Raw genomic sequence first — 16550 nt, forward strand, 5'->3', positions numbered from 1 at the left:
ACGTATTCCTAGGCTTCATTCAAGATCAAGTGAATCAGAATCCTTGGATGTGTTGGAGTAGGTAGGCTGGGAATCTGTATTTTCAAAAGCTCCTTGGATGAGTCTAATGCCAGGTCACATTTGGGAACCCCGCTGGATTAGAGACTACTTAAAGAACTGTCTAGCTCTTAGAGTCTGTGTCTTTCATATATTTATTTTTAAGATTTTATTTATTAGAGCGAGCATGAGCGGGGGCGAAGGTACAGATGGAGAAGCAGAGCTGGGCAGGGAGCCCGACGTGGGACTCAATCCCAGGACCCTGGGGTCATGACCTGAGCCGAAGGCAGACGCTTAACCAACTGAGCCACCCAGGCGCCTGAGTGTGTGACTTTTAATGAAGATTAATGATAGAGCACAGATAGCACTTTATATTTTTCAGGGCCACATTACACAGTATTTGATGTACGTAATGATTCTGTTAGTGTGTGTGTTTATTACTCTTCATTGTCCTCATTCTTGGTGTCTTATCTTCATAGTTCAGATCAGTGTATCTCACTTTCACTTAGTTTTGTTTCTGAAAAGCTGGAAGTTAGTGGCTCTTTCCCCCCTTGTGCACTCACTCACTCTCTCTCAAAAATAAAATAAAAACAAAATATATAGGGCTTTTATCAAAACTCATAAGGTCTTAGTCGAAATTTTTATATAGCTGCCATTACTAGCACCCAGAGTACTCACACTTCTACTAGGCCTCTGAGTGCCTGCCTAGCTTTTGAGGATTGGGTATAGGAAAATGTGGAGGGACATACACTAAGACAACCTGGTATGGTGTGCACATTTATTTAAATTCATGGTGTGTGTCCTTGTAGCAGGACAGAAGCTCTTTTTCCTCTCCTTGCTTGCCTTACAGGTGTGAAGTGTGTATGAAATTGAATTTTTCTTAGGAAGATAAACCATTTTGTTGAAAACAGATTGAAATACAAATTTTGACCAGAAAACCTATTGTTTGCTTATAGATGAGATTGGTTTATTTTCCTTTCTGGTGGATGTTCATGTTCGCATGTACGTTTCACTGAGTTAAACAAATTAGAGCTGTGTAAAGGGAAGTTTGATCATTTTATCTCTCTCAGCCACTCTCCTGATGTTAATAGCTAGAGGTATATCTTTTCACGCTCATGCAACATATATAAACATATATGGGTTTCCCGCCCTTTGAATAATCTGAGTCTTTGTATGTACAAATACTCTTTGTATTTTCCCACAATTAACATATCGTGGACACTTCTCCCTCTAGGTCATTATAAATAATATAGTAATGGCATAATGTGACATATGCAGATATTCTAGGCTTTATTCAAGCACTCATCTATTGCTGGACATTCCACCTATTTCCTGCGTGTGTATGTATTTACCATTACAAACATTGCTATCATAAATCTACATAATCCTTATAAACTGGTGCATTTATTTCTGTGCTCACTAAGGAATGTGCAGTCTTTGTTGGTTCTGAGTATGGTCTTTTGTTTCTAGGTCAATGTGCGAAATGGAATGAGCTTGCACGATTGCCTTATGAAAGCACTCAAGGTGAGGGGCCTACAGCCGGAATGCTGTGCTGTGTTCAGACTGCTCCATGAACATAAAGGGTAAGAACTCAAAAGTCAGCTTCTTTTGCATACTAGTAAGGAGCTGATGGCTTCAAATAATAACACTTCCCATTTTTTAAAAAGTGTACTAGCTTCCTATAGAATATTATGTATTTATATGCTCTTGTTCATAGACAACTCAGAAAAATAAAGTGCTAAGAACTTGAAATTATTTCTTGAACATTGCATTGAAAAAAGAATACATGTTAGGTGTTGATAGTATTCCATAGATGGAAACAGTGGTGTCAGGTGTGTTTCTTGAGAGCAAAAATTTTTGTGTTTTGTGGAATGCATTGGACAGAATGGGTACTCAGAAAGTGTTTGCATTATTATTTATAAAGAGTCTTATCCTCAAGAGATTAACTCTTTTGTAATTTATTCATTCATTTTTTTAAAAGTTTTATTTAAATCGCTACACACTCAATGTGGGGCCTCGAACTCAGGACCCCGAGATCTAGAGTTACATGCTCTTCTTATTGAGCCAACCAGGTGCCGCTCATTCTTTCGTTTTTATACAGTTAATCTTTACAGTTAATCTGCAGTTCAGCAGACATAGGACTAAAAGTGCAGGAGAATTTCTGCTTCAAGGAAGATCCATAGTTAATATTTCTGATGGGGGTGGCAAGATAGAGGCATCCCATCAAAAGGCTAGGAGTAATAACCCAAAGCTTCCATGATTATCCATTGTCCATTACTATCCACCCCCAATTTGGGGGAAATAATCTTTACTTTCTTCTTGGAAAATGCTGGTTCTGTTACTGACCTTTAGCTTACATCTTTTCTCTTTCAAGGAGTTCCCCATTTTGAGAGAATAGCCTAGAGAATTTATCAACTCAAAAGGGCCATCATAAATTCCATTATGCTGTTCCTCTCAGCTTAGGGGGCAGTTTGTTGATGTGCAGATCTCTGAAGCAGATGTCAGCTTTATCTGGATATAGGCCCAGGGTTGGTCTCAAGCTAATCTGTAGTATTCCTTAAAGACTAGAGGGATTCTGGTACAGTGAGGGGCTTGTCCACTCTCATCTAAGGCCATGTTGGTTTGGAGCTACCCTCACTTTTCTCTTGGACAGGGCTTGCCCCTCTCTGTCTTCGTTAGGGCGAAATAGGACTTTGGAGTCCTTGTATAGGGAATTATATTAAGGAATGGATTATTTACTATTGGGTAACCAGAAGAATGGCTGGAATAGGCTTCTGGTAGGCAAAGGGAGAAGTCTGAATTGTGCTATATATGTGTTGTTCTCTCCCTGCTTGAGAATATTCTTCCTTCAGGAAGTGGGCCTGATGAACTAACTACACAAGACATGAGAAAGGAGCTTCATTTTTTTTGAAGCTTTTTACTTCGTTGTATCTATTTTCTGTGTTGTCTAGGCACAGAAAGAATGGTGGCAGAGTAAATGTTAAGACAGTTAAGTCCCCTGTCAACTTATATTTATAGACCCTGCAAACAACTCTACAGATGTGAGGCTATTATTAATAGAAAAGTGCGTTTCATTCACGATTCCTTTGTATTTATGTATCTGCCTGATTGAAGTAGGCTACCGAAGATTAAATTTTGCTATTACAGCAATATTTATGCCCAATTTTAGGATTTTAGAATTTTTAAAGGATTTTAGTATCACAAAGTCCAATTTATTACATATTTACTTTATCATGAGATCGTTATAGTTCATTTTTTTATGCTTTTTTTTTTTTTAAGGGAAAGAGAGAGAGAGAGTGGGAGGTGGGGAAAAGGGAGAGGGAAAGGAGAGAATCCCAGGCAGACTCCCGCTGAGCACAGACCCTCACATGGCTGGATCCCACAACCTTGAGATAATGACCTGAGCTGAAATCAAGAGTCAAGACACATAACCTACTGAGCCACCCAGAATCTCCGGTGTATATAGTTCATTATTTTAAAATAAACTTTATTCTAAGAGCATAAGCTTTGGAGTCCAGCTGAGCTGGATTCCAACATAGGCCTTTACACTCACTGTGTGGCCTTGAGCAAGTAACTTTCTTAGGGCTCCCATTCTCTCAGTTTTAAGGTGGGGCTAATAATGTGTACTTGACAGGTTTGTTGTATGAATTAAATAGCTAGTGTTGTATGGGATTAAGTTTTATGTTTATATAATAAGAGATAAATGGTGGCCGTTGATGTTATTGGCCTTGAACTCTTACCTTGTTTAAACATTTCCCTTTTATATTATGTTTATTTTTAAATACCCTTCAGTAAAAAAGCACGTTTAGATTGGAATACTGATGCCGCCTCGTTGATTGGAGAAGAACTTCAAGTAGATTTCCTGGATCATGTTCCCCTCACAACTCACAACTTTGTAAGTTACAGAGCTCTTCCCTTTTGTGGCACGTTGGGTGCTTTGGCTGGCATAATAGGACTTCCTCAGAGGTACTAGGCATATATATTGTTGGATTGTTCAAAGTTGTCATTATGCCATTGTTTACAGTAAGGCAATTTCGGTTTAATTAGCCATAGATAATACTCTAATTTCTAGGCATGAATCTTACAAATGTCGGAAGTACAGTTCTTCATTCTGTAAGATCTCTTGGGGGCCAAGAAGGAATTTACTTTGTCTTTTGTTGTCTTTCATTTATTCAAGGTAATTTACACCTGTGTTCTTGTTGTAGGCACGGAAGACCTTCCTGAAGCTTGCCTTCTGTGACATCTGTCAGAAGTTCCTGCTAAATGGATTTCGTTGTCAGACTTGCGGCTACAAATTTCACGAGCACTGTAGCACCAAAGTACCTACTATGTGTGTGGACTGGAGTAATATCAGACAGCTCTTGTAAGGCATCGTTCTTATTTCAAAGAATTTAAGTGGGTGGGGAGGTGTAAACTCTTTTGAAACTACTTATTGTATATTTGACTGACAAGTTGGGATTTAGACTTATTAAATGAATTATCATGATCTGGAAACCATCTACTTTAGAAACATGACAGTTCTGAAGCCAGTGAGTTTTAGTGTGGCATAGCTCTCTAAAACAAGCAGGTATAGGACTGTTATCTGTCAAATAGGGATTGATGTGCTATGATTCAGTAAAGCAAAGAACAAAAGGATATGAAAACCAAAAGACTTTTGGCTTTTCTCTCTAAACAGTATCATTTATTAGGTTGCTAGTAGACACTGCTCTTTATTTTGTTAAATATGCTAAACAGACCTTTGTTGTTGAGAAGGGGCAGAAAGCATAGTTGGTGTTATTTTCTTCACCTCAAACTGGAGAAAACATTATTAGTTTTAAAGCGACGTAAAACCTCAGAAGATACTTGTGTTTAGTGAGGTTTAAATTAAAAGTACGTGTTCCAACTTGCCTCTTAAGAACTGTTAATGGGGGTATGAAAAGTCAAAGTTTGATCTCAAGAGTACTAGAAAAACAAAGGGATTGTTATCATTAAACCATGATGGGAATGCCTTTTTTGCTTTTGTGGTAGTCACATTGCTTTTGCTTGTGTAGCCTAAGTGGCACAGGCTAGGAGTTCAGTAGACACGGGTGAGAATCTTAGCGTTACTATTAACTAGCTACAATCACCGCTGAGCCTCAGTCCGCTCATCTGAAGAAAAAAGGTAGTACCCTCCTTGCAGGTTTCCCGCGAGGATTAACTGAGGTGGCTAACCTGTGAAATTGCCGGGCGTAAGTGCTCGTCTCATGGAAAGAAGATGTCCAGTTAATGCTAATATCACTTTTATATATGATTTTTGGTGCTGATTGACATTTATTTTTCATATTCAGTCTTTTCATCATTGCATTTCTAAGACAGAATATTTCCAGAAAAGTTCTATGTGACTTAGGTTATAACGTGCCCTACGGTAGTGTTAAAAGGCATTATTTTGATATAACTGGATACTGGACCAGTATTTTTTTTTTTTTTTTTGTAAGAAATGCACATTAGAGCCTGTATGTTTATTAGCAGGTCAGTATTGTTCATATTCTGTACTCATTCAAACCCAAGTCATTTGGGTTGGTGGTCCCTTTTGCTCTGGGTAGCCTAAAATGATCAAGCAAAATGTGACTAGAAGATTTAGTTTGAGTAGCTGTTAGCAAGAGTAGTCTGACTCTATAAAATTACTGCAATTCTAGTAAACCAGTCTTCCTCTGATTTCATGTAGATTGTTTCCAAATTCTACTATTGGTGATAGTGGGGTCCCAGCACTGCCTTCTTTGACAATGCGTCGAATGCGAGAGTCTGTTTCCCGGATGCCTGTTAGGTAATTTTTTTACTTAAAGCTTTTCTTTGGAAAATTACATTGAGGTGGGTGGGATTGAAAGCCTGAATACAAAAGGCTGGAGTTCCTTTGCGTTCGCCTCTCTCTCTGTGTAAACCCTGTACTACTTCTGTGGGACTTAATATTGGTGTTAGAGCAAAATGTGGTCCTGTAGCTTTTATATTCTGGAAAGTGACTCTGACTACAGTTTTCTTCTGTTATCATAGCATGTCCCTTAATAGCTCATCACATTTTAAAGAGCTTCCGATTTTGCCTCCCTCAGTGTGGTAGCAAGTTGCACCTCAAGGGAAGGGTCCCAAAACTATATACAATGATCCAATAAAAATAAAACTCTTAACTTTGAAAGGCTAATTATGGCCTTGCATTGCTAAAACCATAGTATTTAATAGACTGCGGTCTTTCAAAAGAGTCTAGATTTTTAATACAAATATCCTTTCTAATGTGCCTGTGAGTTTGGACATAACTTGTTTTTATTCTGTTCTCCAGCTTTAAAGTCAGAGCTTTGTTGAGTTCACATGTCTTGTTCAGTGTTACACATGAATTTGGAACCTAAAAAAGAATCTACTTCTTTGTCAAAGTATCTGACTTTAATGAATATCATTTAATGACCTTTTAAAAACTACCATGGACGTTGTTAAAGGCAGCATATATCTCAACAAGGAATTTGTATTGAAATGATATCTGGATATACATTCGTTTATGACTTTTATTTTTCTTGATAATTTGAAAAGCAAGTCTGACGAAAATTGAACATGCTTCTGAAGATTTCATACTAGAAGACCAGCTTCTGAGGGCCTAAACATCAATTACCCGAGAAGGCAATTTTTCAAGGCAGTAGAACAGTTTCTCTTAGAAAAACTAGCCTTCTATTCCTAGAATTCATGCATGGTGTTACTTGAATCTGAAAAAACTCAAAATAATCTGTAGAGCAAATAATGAAAATGTTATGCTTACTGCATTTTCCTAGTGTGGTTGATGGGAGAGTGGGGTTGGCTGGAAGAGGTCAGTGATTATTTCCCAGTTGCACATTGGCATCCTGAAAACTGAGTTCACGTTAACTGACTGAGAGCTGGTTAAGTGGGGAGAGGGTGCAAAGTGGCTAAAATGCTGGCCTTGTTGCAGGGATGCTCAATAGTTTGTTTTAACTGTAAGACTCTTCCTTTAAGCTCTCTAAATCAGTCTCTCAACTGGGCAAGTGCCAGCTCGCTTGGTTGGTGGTGGCATGGTTGGCAAATGCTACTCTATTCTGTCCTAGAGATGGTCTGCAAATTTTGTATATTCTATAGAGGTGATTTATTAAAAAGACAAATTAAAATGTATTGTTGTTTTCACGTGAATTCCAATTCGCATATATTCTTTCCTTTTCAAAAACTGGCATGCAAAAACACCTAGACAGAAACACCTAGAATTTTTTTAAGTGGTGCCTGTTGAAAGAAAGGAACATTTTGTCCAAGGTTTTAGTACAAGTAGGATTTGCCCGAGTATCTTAACGAAGTGCTCAGTTGATGGACTTTAACCAGTGGGGAGGTCTCAGTGTCATTCATGGCGTTTTCTTTTTCCTCCTCGGCTAGTTCCCAGCACAGATACTCCACACCCCACGCCTTCACATTCAACTCCTCCAGCCCTTCCTCCGAAGGTTCCCTCTCCCAGAGGCAGAGATCGACGTCCACACCTAATGTCCACATGGTCAGCACCACCCTGCCTGTGGACAGCAGGATGATTGAGGTAATGGGGCCCCTTCTGGGTGGTGAGGAGTATTGGAATTGGTTATTGGGGTGGGGTTGACTGTTGTGTCAGAGAGTTGGGTTTCAAACCTGATAAAAGAATGTTGCTGTGCTTTCTCAGGACCCTGGACTTTGTGAATTTATTGAACCACTACATTTGTAGACTGGCTGAATAATCCAATTGGTATATCATTCAAGTGGAGAACTAAAATTCCCTGAAGAAACGTTAACATTTGAACTCCTTCTTTCCATTTTAGATTTGAATAGGACTTGAGTGAACTAGTGAATGAACTATATAAAGAATAGTTTCATATTGGTATGGGAAAGAAAATAATAGTGATGGAGAACTACAAGCTCTCTGAGAGACTGTAAGTGGTTTTATTTAGAAATAGAAGGGTGGAGTCATCGGATTACTAAATAGGTTTTAGGGAGATGTGAAAGTACTCAAAGCTAATGTTTTCAAACTGCTTTTTCTTTTCTTGGCTTTTTGGTATGTTCTGTTTGTTTGGTTTGCTTTCTAATTCATCTTTAATAACAACTGAATACACTTAAAATACTTCCTTTGTTCTTTATTCTTCTTTATTTCTCATTGCTTTGGACTAGAATAACAGCCTGAATGCTTCTCCCAGGGCGTGGTCCAGACGATTTTGTTTGAGGGGAAGAGTAGGTATTCTTCTTCATGCCTTTGCTTTCTTGTACATTAACAGGATTGCTAAGACTGTCGGACAGTAGCCTATCAAAAATGAAACAGTCACTAAGTTAAATTTATATTTCTTGCCAGACTTGTTTTCCTGTTTTCTTTTTTGACAATAGAGTATATAGGAGTAAAAAAAATACACACACACAGTGTATGTGGCATTGCTGACAGGTGAAATAAGTTTCTCAAATGAGATTTTGAGGCCAAGGGCATTAAAATGTTTTTTTAAAAAATTATTTCCAACCAAAGACTAATGCTGGATTTATCTAGTTGGTGCTGTGAGCATCACTGTTGTATTTATACCTCATTTAGAAACTGGATATGCCCGTTTGGTTGATATGCCCTGAAGATCTTTTGCTAACTCTTATCAGAGACAGCTATGCTCTCTCTGCATTATGAATTGTTCTTGAAAAATCTCAGGGACACCTGCCACTGCGGGTACAACTGTACCTCACTTAGACCTTGAATCACTTTCCATATACTTGTCCTACCAGTCAGAGGTGGCAAGGACTCAACAAAAATGTTGACTTCTGAATGTGGGGCCTGAACTGGCCATTTGGGGGCCAAGTTTGAACAGCACAAGATTATTGTGAGGAGGTCATGTGTATGCAAGCTATGAATTTTGTTATTTCTGTTCTGTCATGATTAGCCCTGATAATAAAATGATATACTAGTGACTTCTGTTATATGATTTGTTTCTGTGTAAACACCCTGATATTTAAAGGGGACATTAAAGGTGAAAATTCTTGAATTTTTATTAAAAAATAACTGGCACTATTATATTAATTCTCTCTCAGCTTTAGAGGCAGAGCAAATTTTGATCCTTTTTTAAAAATCACATATGATTCAGCTTTTTTTAAAGGATACATTCTTTGTTCAAACCGTTTGTCATTGTCTTTAATATTTAGATTCCAAGATGATTGAAAAGTTCTTTCTAGGGTAAATCCAACTTTAGAAATCGGCTCAGAATAAAATGTGAGGTGTATAGTGGATACAGGGAAGAAAATCACTGTGACATTAAGAAAAAAATCCTAGTGCATGAGAATATAATTCTTGTCAGTAGAAGTACATTGTGACATGCTTTGACCAAAAACAAAGAGTGGGTTAGTTGGATAATAAGGCTATACCTGCTGAATATTCTGTTGAAATTCAGGTTATTTTTGGCCAATGTTTTGCCCATCTGGCAGTCATCCTGTCTACTTAAAAACAGAGATTCCTTCTTCCCTCCCAGAAATGCTTAATCAGTCCTAGTTGAGGGAAGGAGGAATCTGTATTCTTAAACACCTCTCCAGGTGATCCTGAAGACTGGCCGGGTTTGGGAACCCCAGGTCCAGGCTTTATTGCTTGGGTGGGGCTGCCAAAGGTAGGGGGAGGGGTAGCTTGGTTTATGATTCCTTTTATCTTGTAAAAATGTTATGGATTGGAAACATTCCATTAATAGTTGTGTGAAAAAAGTTATCTATTGTGGTTACACAAAGAAAACAGAGTTGGGGTTCCCAGAAAAATACCTTTTTGAAATACGGAGACCAAATGGTTTTATGTAATAGTTATTTACATATTGCACGTGAGGATTTATAAAATAGGTATTTAGGCCTTATGGAAGGCCTTGTGATTTAAACTGTTCTACCCAAACAGTTTCTAGTAAGTTCTAAAGGCAGCCGTTGATTTCTCACCTAAGTAGAATGTGACTAATTTCAGAGCTTACCCATAAGGTCTCAGGAGCATTTTGTGGTGAATGAGCTCAGGGTTGAGGTCCATGGGTGATGGTTTCTGGTTCCGTTTCTGCCACCTACTGGCTGTGTGATCCTGGCCAAGTCTCTTTATCTGTTTATATGTGTTTACTTATATGTAAAATGTAGGTTTTGGACTGAGAGATTTATGGTCCTTCCAGTGTTTCATGACTTTAGGCTTGGATACAGTTGCGTAGTCATGGTGCTTACCCTTATCAAATCCAACTTCTGGTCAGTGTGCCCTGAATTCCTAGAAGAGTAAGAGTGAGTTTGCCACCTAATCCCCAAGTTCTGTTCTGTTTTGTTTTGTTTGAGCCTCAGTGGAGCAAGGTCCTCAATCATTAAAAAGATCTCAGCTGATAGTAACTTTGCTAGCGTTCCTGCATGAGTATCGCTTTGCTATATGTGCATTGCTTCCTCCTGAGAAAAGGAATGTAGTTTCCATTCCAAAAGAATGTGGTATACGAAAAAGCTAACATCAGTTCTCCTAATAATTAATGATAATCTTGGAGATAATCGGTCACTGACATTTGGTAAATTCAATCAAAGAAAAGTTAAGAGTATATGATTAGACATTCTGTATTTTAGAGGTTTTACAATTTATTTTGTTCCTGCAAATTCTCCTCCTCCCCTTTCCTTCCCCCAGAGAACATCTTTTCTGGTGCAGAAATTGACCAGCTTTCCTTTTCTGTTTCAGGATGCAATTCGAAGCCACAGTGAATCAGGTACTTGTCCAGAGTTACTTAGCAAATAATAATGGGCTTTTTCTCTTTATGCTGTGTATCTTCTGTTGGCTTATCCACGTGTGGATTCTATTTGTCTCGTCTATTAAGCCTCACCTTCAGCCTTGTCCAGCAGCCCTAACAATCTGAGCCCAACAGGCTGGTCGCAGCCCAAAACTCCTGTTCCAGCACAGAGAGAGCGGGCACCAGGATCTGGGACCCAGGAGAAAAACAAAATCGTGAGTATGGCTTACAGTGCCTCCTGCATGTTAGGATTTACCAAGAAAAACCTAGTCAGAAATGAGAATACTTTTAATTGGGGTGGGGTGGGGTGCTAATAAAAAAAAACACTTAATGAAGGATATTATAAACGTCAGTGCCATTTTTGGCATGCTTATGTTGAAGAATTTGTTGGCTTATTATAAGGCAGGACACAACTAAAATGCTATTTTTTCAAAATATCAAAATTGGAATTACAGTTAGTGTTCAACTTTAAAAAAGATAGGAGAATGGGTGGATTTGGGGGTGTTCTTTTCTCTGACACCCTCATTAAACAGAGCTTTACCATTCCATGGAGTATGTTAATGATCTCTGCTGGTTTCAGAGGCCTCGTGGACAAAGAGATTCAAGCTATTACTGGGAAATAGAAGCCAGCGAAGTGATGCTGTCCACTCGGATTGGGTCAGGCTCCTTTGGAACAGTGTATAAGGGCAAGTGGCACGGTATGTTTGGGGCACTCCCTTTATCGCAAGGCCCAGAAAGGGCCAAGAAGGGGGTACTGTTGATTCACTGCTGTGCCGCTCACGGTGCTGCTCTCCAGGGATACTTGATTACATCTGAAGATTGAACTTAATATTTCAGTGACATTTCATAGCATTCTTTTTAGATTCAGTGATGCTGTAATTGGTATGATATGGTTTCCAGGTGAACCTGGAAATTGGTGAACAAGAGTTGAGCCCTCCAGTCAAGTGTCAGGAACTGATTAAATACAGGCTGCACAGGGGATATGCTTTCAAGTTCCTTAGATGAGTAAGAGTCTGCTGCTGTGAGGGGGGCATGGATTCTAGAAACGGAAAGCTGGAAAGAGCCTTAGAGATTTGCGTGTAGAAAACTGAGGTCCCAAGCAGGGAACTAACATGCCCATGGTCACACGGCTGGGCTCAGGAAAGCCAGGCGCCTCACGAAGCAGGTTCTCTTGCGCTGCCCTGGGTTGGTTGTGGGGAACCCCCGTCAAGCAGGGAACGTACAGACTTCGTTCTTGAATCTGTGTGGGGTGTTAGTGCTCTTATTGTAATGGAAACGCTTTGTCACTTGGAAGAAATGTACTATTTTAATATCTGTGGCCACAGCTTGTGTATTTTGGCAACATACCCAACATTTTTCCCTCAGATTTTTAATGCTTTAGGATGTTAGCAAATATAGGGAGTATTTTTTTTTTGAAAATGCTACATGTTCCCCAAAAGGTGTCCTCCTAGAGTCACATTTTAATGATGCAAAAAAACAAAAAAACAAAAAAAACAAAAAAAAACCCTAATGTGCCTAGGTATATTTCTAGTTTGGATGGTTTCATGTTTATCTTTATACATGGAGGGGCAGAGATTGAGAGAAGTTAAGAGCATCAAATGAACAGAACATTAAAATCAAGATGTTGAAAACTGAGAAACGCCTCCAGTCTTCTGAGTTCCTTACGTTAATTAATATATGGGTTTGCCCCTGGTAGCTAGGTAGATAAATTTCTTGTTCTTTAAGGAAACTGGCATAAGACTGAATGTGTGATTTCTTTTCCTTTGAAAATCGTATCTAATATACTACTGGCTTGCCTCCCCGGGTCACACAGAATTTATGCTCTTGCAGAATATTTCCCAAATAGACCTCATAAATGTCTTGGCGATTCCCTCAGAAAGGAAAACAATTAAAATATTTTTTTACTACTGAAGTATAGTTGACATATGATGTGTTCGTTTCAAGTGTACAACGTAGTGATGTGACAGTCCTGTACGTCGTGCTCGGCCCACGGAGTATGGCCGCCGTCTCTGTCACCCTCCAGTGTTATGGTATTACTGACTGTATTCCCAACACTGTACTTTTTATCCCTGTGACTTACCTATTTTATAAGTGGAGGTTTATACCTCTTAATCCCCATCACCTGTTTGGCCCATCCTCCCACTCCCCTCTCCTGCCACCACCGGTTCTCTGTATCGCTAAGTCTGTTTCTGCCTTTTTTTGCTGTTTGTTCACTTGTTTTATTTTTTGGATTCCACATGTAAGTGAAATCATATGGTATTTTTCTTTCACAGATTTATTTCACTTAGCATAATACCCTTTAGGTCCGTCCATGTTGTTGTAAATGGCAAGATCTCATTTTTTTTTAATGGCTCAGTAATGCTCCATTGTGTATATATATGACATCTTTATTCATTTATGGCTGGACGCTTAAGTTGCTTCCATATCTTGGTTATTGTAAATAATGCTGCCGTGAATGTGGGGGTGCAGATAGGTTTTCAAGTTAGCGTTTTCATCTTCTTTGGGTGAATGCCTAGCAGTATAGTTACTGGGTCTTATGGTAGTTCTGTTTTCAATCTTTTGAGGAACTTCTGTACTGTTTTCCACAGTGGCTGCACCAATTTATGTTCCTCTGAACAGTGCACGGGGTTTCCTTTTATTCTGCATCCTCTCCAGCTCTTATTTCTTGTCTTTCTGATACTAGCCGTTCTGACAGGTGTGAGGTGATATCCCATTGTAATTTTGAATTCTGATCTGCAGTTACTTGGTAATCACTGATACTGAGCACCTTTTCGTGTACCTGTTAGCCTTTTGTGTATCTTCTTTGGAGAAATGTCTATTTAGATCTACTCTTTCCATTTTTAAATCAGATTTGTCTTTTTGGTGTTGTGTGAGTTCTTCATATATTTTGGATATTAACCCCTTATATAAATCATTTGCAAATACCTTCTCCCATTCGGTAGGTTTTCTTTTTGTTTTGTTGATAGTTTCCTTCACTGTGCAAAAGCTTTTATTTTGGTGCAGCCCTGTGGAAGAACAACACAGTCTGTGGGGTAGAGCGCCTGTATCTGAGACTAGGCTGTTAGTAATTATAGGAAGTGGAGCAGTGCATATTGCTTTTAATGCTTCCATTAGGAATACTTAATCATTTTTTAAAAAGATTTATTTTAAAAATTTTTTAAAAAGATTGATTTAATTCATTTATTTTAGAGAGCGGGGAGAGGGGCAGAGGGAGAGAGAGACTCTCCCAGTAGACTCCTTGCTCAGCACGGAGCCTGACGTGGGGCTCAATCCCAGGACCCTGAGATCATGACCTGAGTTGGATGCTTAACCAGCTGAGCCACCCAGGTGCCCCTGCACTTAATAATTTTTATACCACATTTTTAAAGCATCAGCCAAAAGCCAATAGATGTAGTTAAGTTGTACTCAAATGTAAGTTTCCTCTTCTTGAGCATTTTTATTTGGGGGGATTCATAATTTTTCACAGCCTTAGTTAACATTTGCCACAGTACCGCCTGTGAGCCTGTGTTTTCTTTCAATTCTGTAAGCTTTTGGATTGTGGTAAGGGGATACATTTGTTACAGTGTTACTTCCAGAAAGACTTCTGTTAGAATGTAGATAACATATCTTACACTTTTAAGATTCTAGTTTATTCTAAGTTTCAAAAGTCAGAAGAGCAAGGAACAAAGGACTTTTATGTCAGCCCCTCAGAAAGCAAGCCATGGTCTGTGAATGAAGAAATAAAACAAGAGGGCCAGGGAAGCCACAATTTCTGGATTGTTTGTGCTATACTTGCTTTTGTGTGTGTGTGTGTGTGTGTGTGTGTGTGTGTGTGTTTTGTTGTTACTGTTTTTCTGGTTCCTGTATACAATATAATGTTTATTCAGTTTCTTAAAAACTACAGTTGTGATTTTTAAAATTTTTGATTCTGCCTAGGAGCTGTGAAAGTAGAAAGAGTCTCAGAGCAGCCAAGATAGAGGCCTCAGATCCATGAACTAAAGCTCGCTTACTTCGTGTAAGAAGCTGTCCTTGGGCTCACACACAGAGCTAAGTTTGGGATCTGATCGGCCAGCCTCTGCACATGGTCAACAACACAGTAACAGGGATGCAGACAGTAGCGCTGACGTAGCCGGGACGGACGGTCACCGACGGCCCGAGGAGAAGGCAGCAAAGCCCCTGGTCTCGGGCTGCTTAGTGTTGAGGCCACCACCCTGGTGGAACCTATGTCTTGGTCCCCATCCCAGCCTAGCACAGGAGTGGTGTTCATTCTATTCTGTTCTAGAAAGCAGCGATGTACCTATTAGGTTTTAGATAACCCTAAATGTTACCTAAAACAGGAAACGGGTGTTTTTAAAAAGGTAAAAACATTCCACATTTACCGACTGATAATAGCTCTTCCTTCTTCAGCGGTAGCTGAATGAGATACCAGTATCTTACTAAAAACACGATAAAATCAATAGGAGTGTGTCTTAACTCGTTTGTAGTACATTTGCCTCTGACTTCCCTGTTAAGGGAAAGTAAGACGCTTCCCGCAGTTTTGAGCTACCCTCCATGACGTGTTCCCTGGCCATTTCCCTCGGTCATTATATTACTTGCTAAAGGAAAGAAGTGCCATCCTTTATGTTATAAGATTGCCAACTATAAGGGTGCGTGGATAATTCCAGAAAGAAAAGAAATGTTAATACTATACAATTTTCTTTTTTTTTTTTCTGTTTTAAAGATTTTTTTTATTATTTATTTATTTGACAGAGATAGAGACAGCCAGCGAGAGAGGGAACACAAGCAGGGGGAGTGGGAGAGGAAGAAGCAGGCTCATAGCGGAGGAGCCTGATGTGGGGTTCGGTCCCATAACGCCAGGATCACGCCCTGAGCCGAAGGCAGACGCTTAACCACTGTGCCACCCAGGCGCCCCAATACTATACAATTTTCTAGTTATCTTAGAAACATATTCAAAGGAAAAGATTAGCAATAACCAGTGTTACTAAACGTCTATTACGTGGAGTGCTGGAGAGGTGGACTTGAGTGGTGGACTTGGCCCTGAGGACTTCCAGGGCAGGTTGGAGAGCAGCCTCTGTTGGAGGCCCAGACCTGATTGTGCACACCTGGGGGCCTCCAGCTGGGCACCGAGTCTCCGCTTCCCCGCCAGAAGCTGACTGCTGACCTGTGCTGCGAGCAGCCGGGTCTCTAGTATTCGTGCCAGCGGCTGTCCGCACGGACTACTCCAGAGCTTCAGATAGCTTGTCCGTTCATAACATTCCCTGCGGACAGTTGCACCCTAGAATTCATTCGTTTCTTTATCTGGTGTTTCCTGAACATTCTTCTAGTACCAAGCATTCTTCTAGGGGCTACGAGTGAAGCAGTGAACAAAACAGATAAAAATTCTTTCTCTTGTGGAGTTTCTATTCTGGTGGGGACAATAACCAAGCAAAGTAAAGTATAAAAGTGTGTTATAAGTGCTAAAGAGAAGAAAACGGAGGAAAGCAGGTACGGAGTGGCAGGCCCCGTGCCCAGTTCTGGTGGGTGAATAGAGAAGGGCTCTGCTGAGGAAGTAGCACTTGCATGACGCCAGGGGCTGGGCAGTACCTGGGGAAGCAGCAACGGGGGGTTCGAAGTGCTCCACCCGCCTGGCTGAGGAACTCAAAGAAGCTAATAGGAGTGAGGTCCAGGGATGGGGAGTTGTAGGGTCCCATAAAGATGTTGGAAATCAGTGGTCTCAGATTGTGCAAGACCTTCAGGAGGCTTGGCGAGCCTTGGCCTGAAATTCAGAACACTGGGGAGCTTATTACCGGAGAACGCATTCTAGTTCGGGGCAGTCCTACTAGTACAGAACCGTTCGTT

The 16550-nt window shown here is 39.9% G+C and overlaps 1 protein-coding gene across 7 annotated transcripts in view; it reads left to right on the plus strand.

Annotated features, from left to right (window-relative positions):
- The window catches only part of RAF1 (Raf-1 proto-oncogene, serine/threonine kinase), a 74920-nt gene that overhangs the window by 49678 nt on the left and 8692 nt on the right, over positions 1-16550 (plus strand). For 4 of the 7 annotated variants that reach the window (XM_045812459.2, XM_087866761.1, XM_087866762.1 and 1 more), the window contains 9 exons: positions 1507-1619; positions 3829-3931; positions 4242-4399; positions 5720-5818; positions 7408-7561; positions 8164-8223; positions 10685-10712; positions 10821-10948; positions 11314-11431. In XM_045812459.2, coding sequence (XP_045668415.1) covers positions 1507-1619; positions 3829-3931; positions 4242-4399; positions 5720-5818; positions 7408-7561; positions 8164-8223; positions 10685-10712; positions 10821-10948; positions 11314-11431 — 961 coding nt within the window. The remainder of the gene's footprint in view (positions 1-1506; positions 1620-3828; positions 3932-4241; positions 4400-5719; positions 5819-7407; positions 7562-8163; positions 8224-10684; positions 10713-10820; positions 10949-11313; positions 11432-16550) is intronic. The other 3 variants (XM_045812455.2, XM_045812460.2, XM_045812461.2) reach the window with 3 other exon arrangements.

Source organism: Ursus americanus, chromosome 14 (assembly GCF_024610735.1).
Source record: "Ursus americanus isolate L20-20 chromosome 14, mUrsAme1.1.p, whole genome shotgun sequence".
Lineage (NCBI taxonomy): Eukaryota > Metazoa > Chordata > Mammalia > Carnivora > Ursidae > Ursus > Ursus americanus.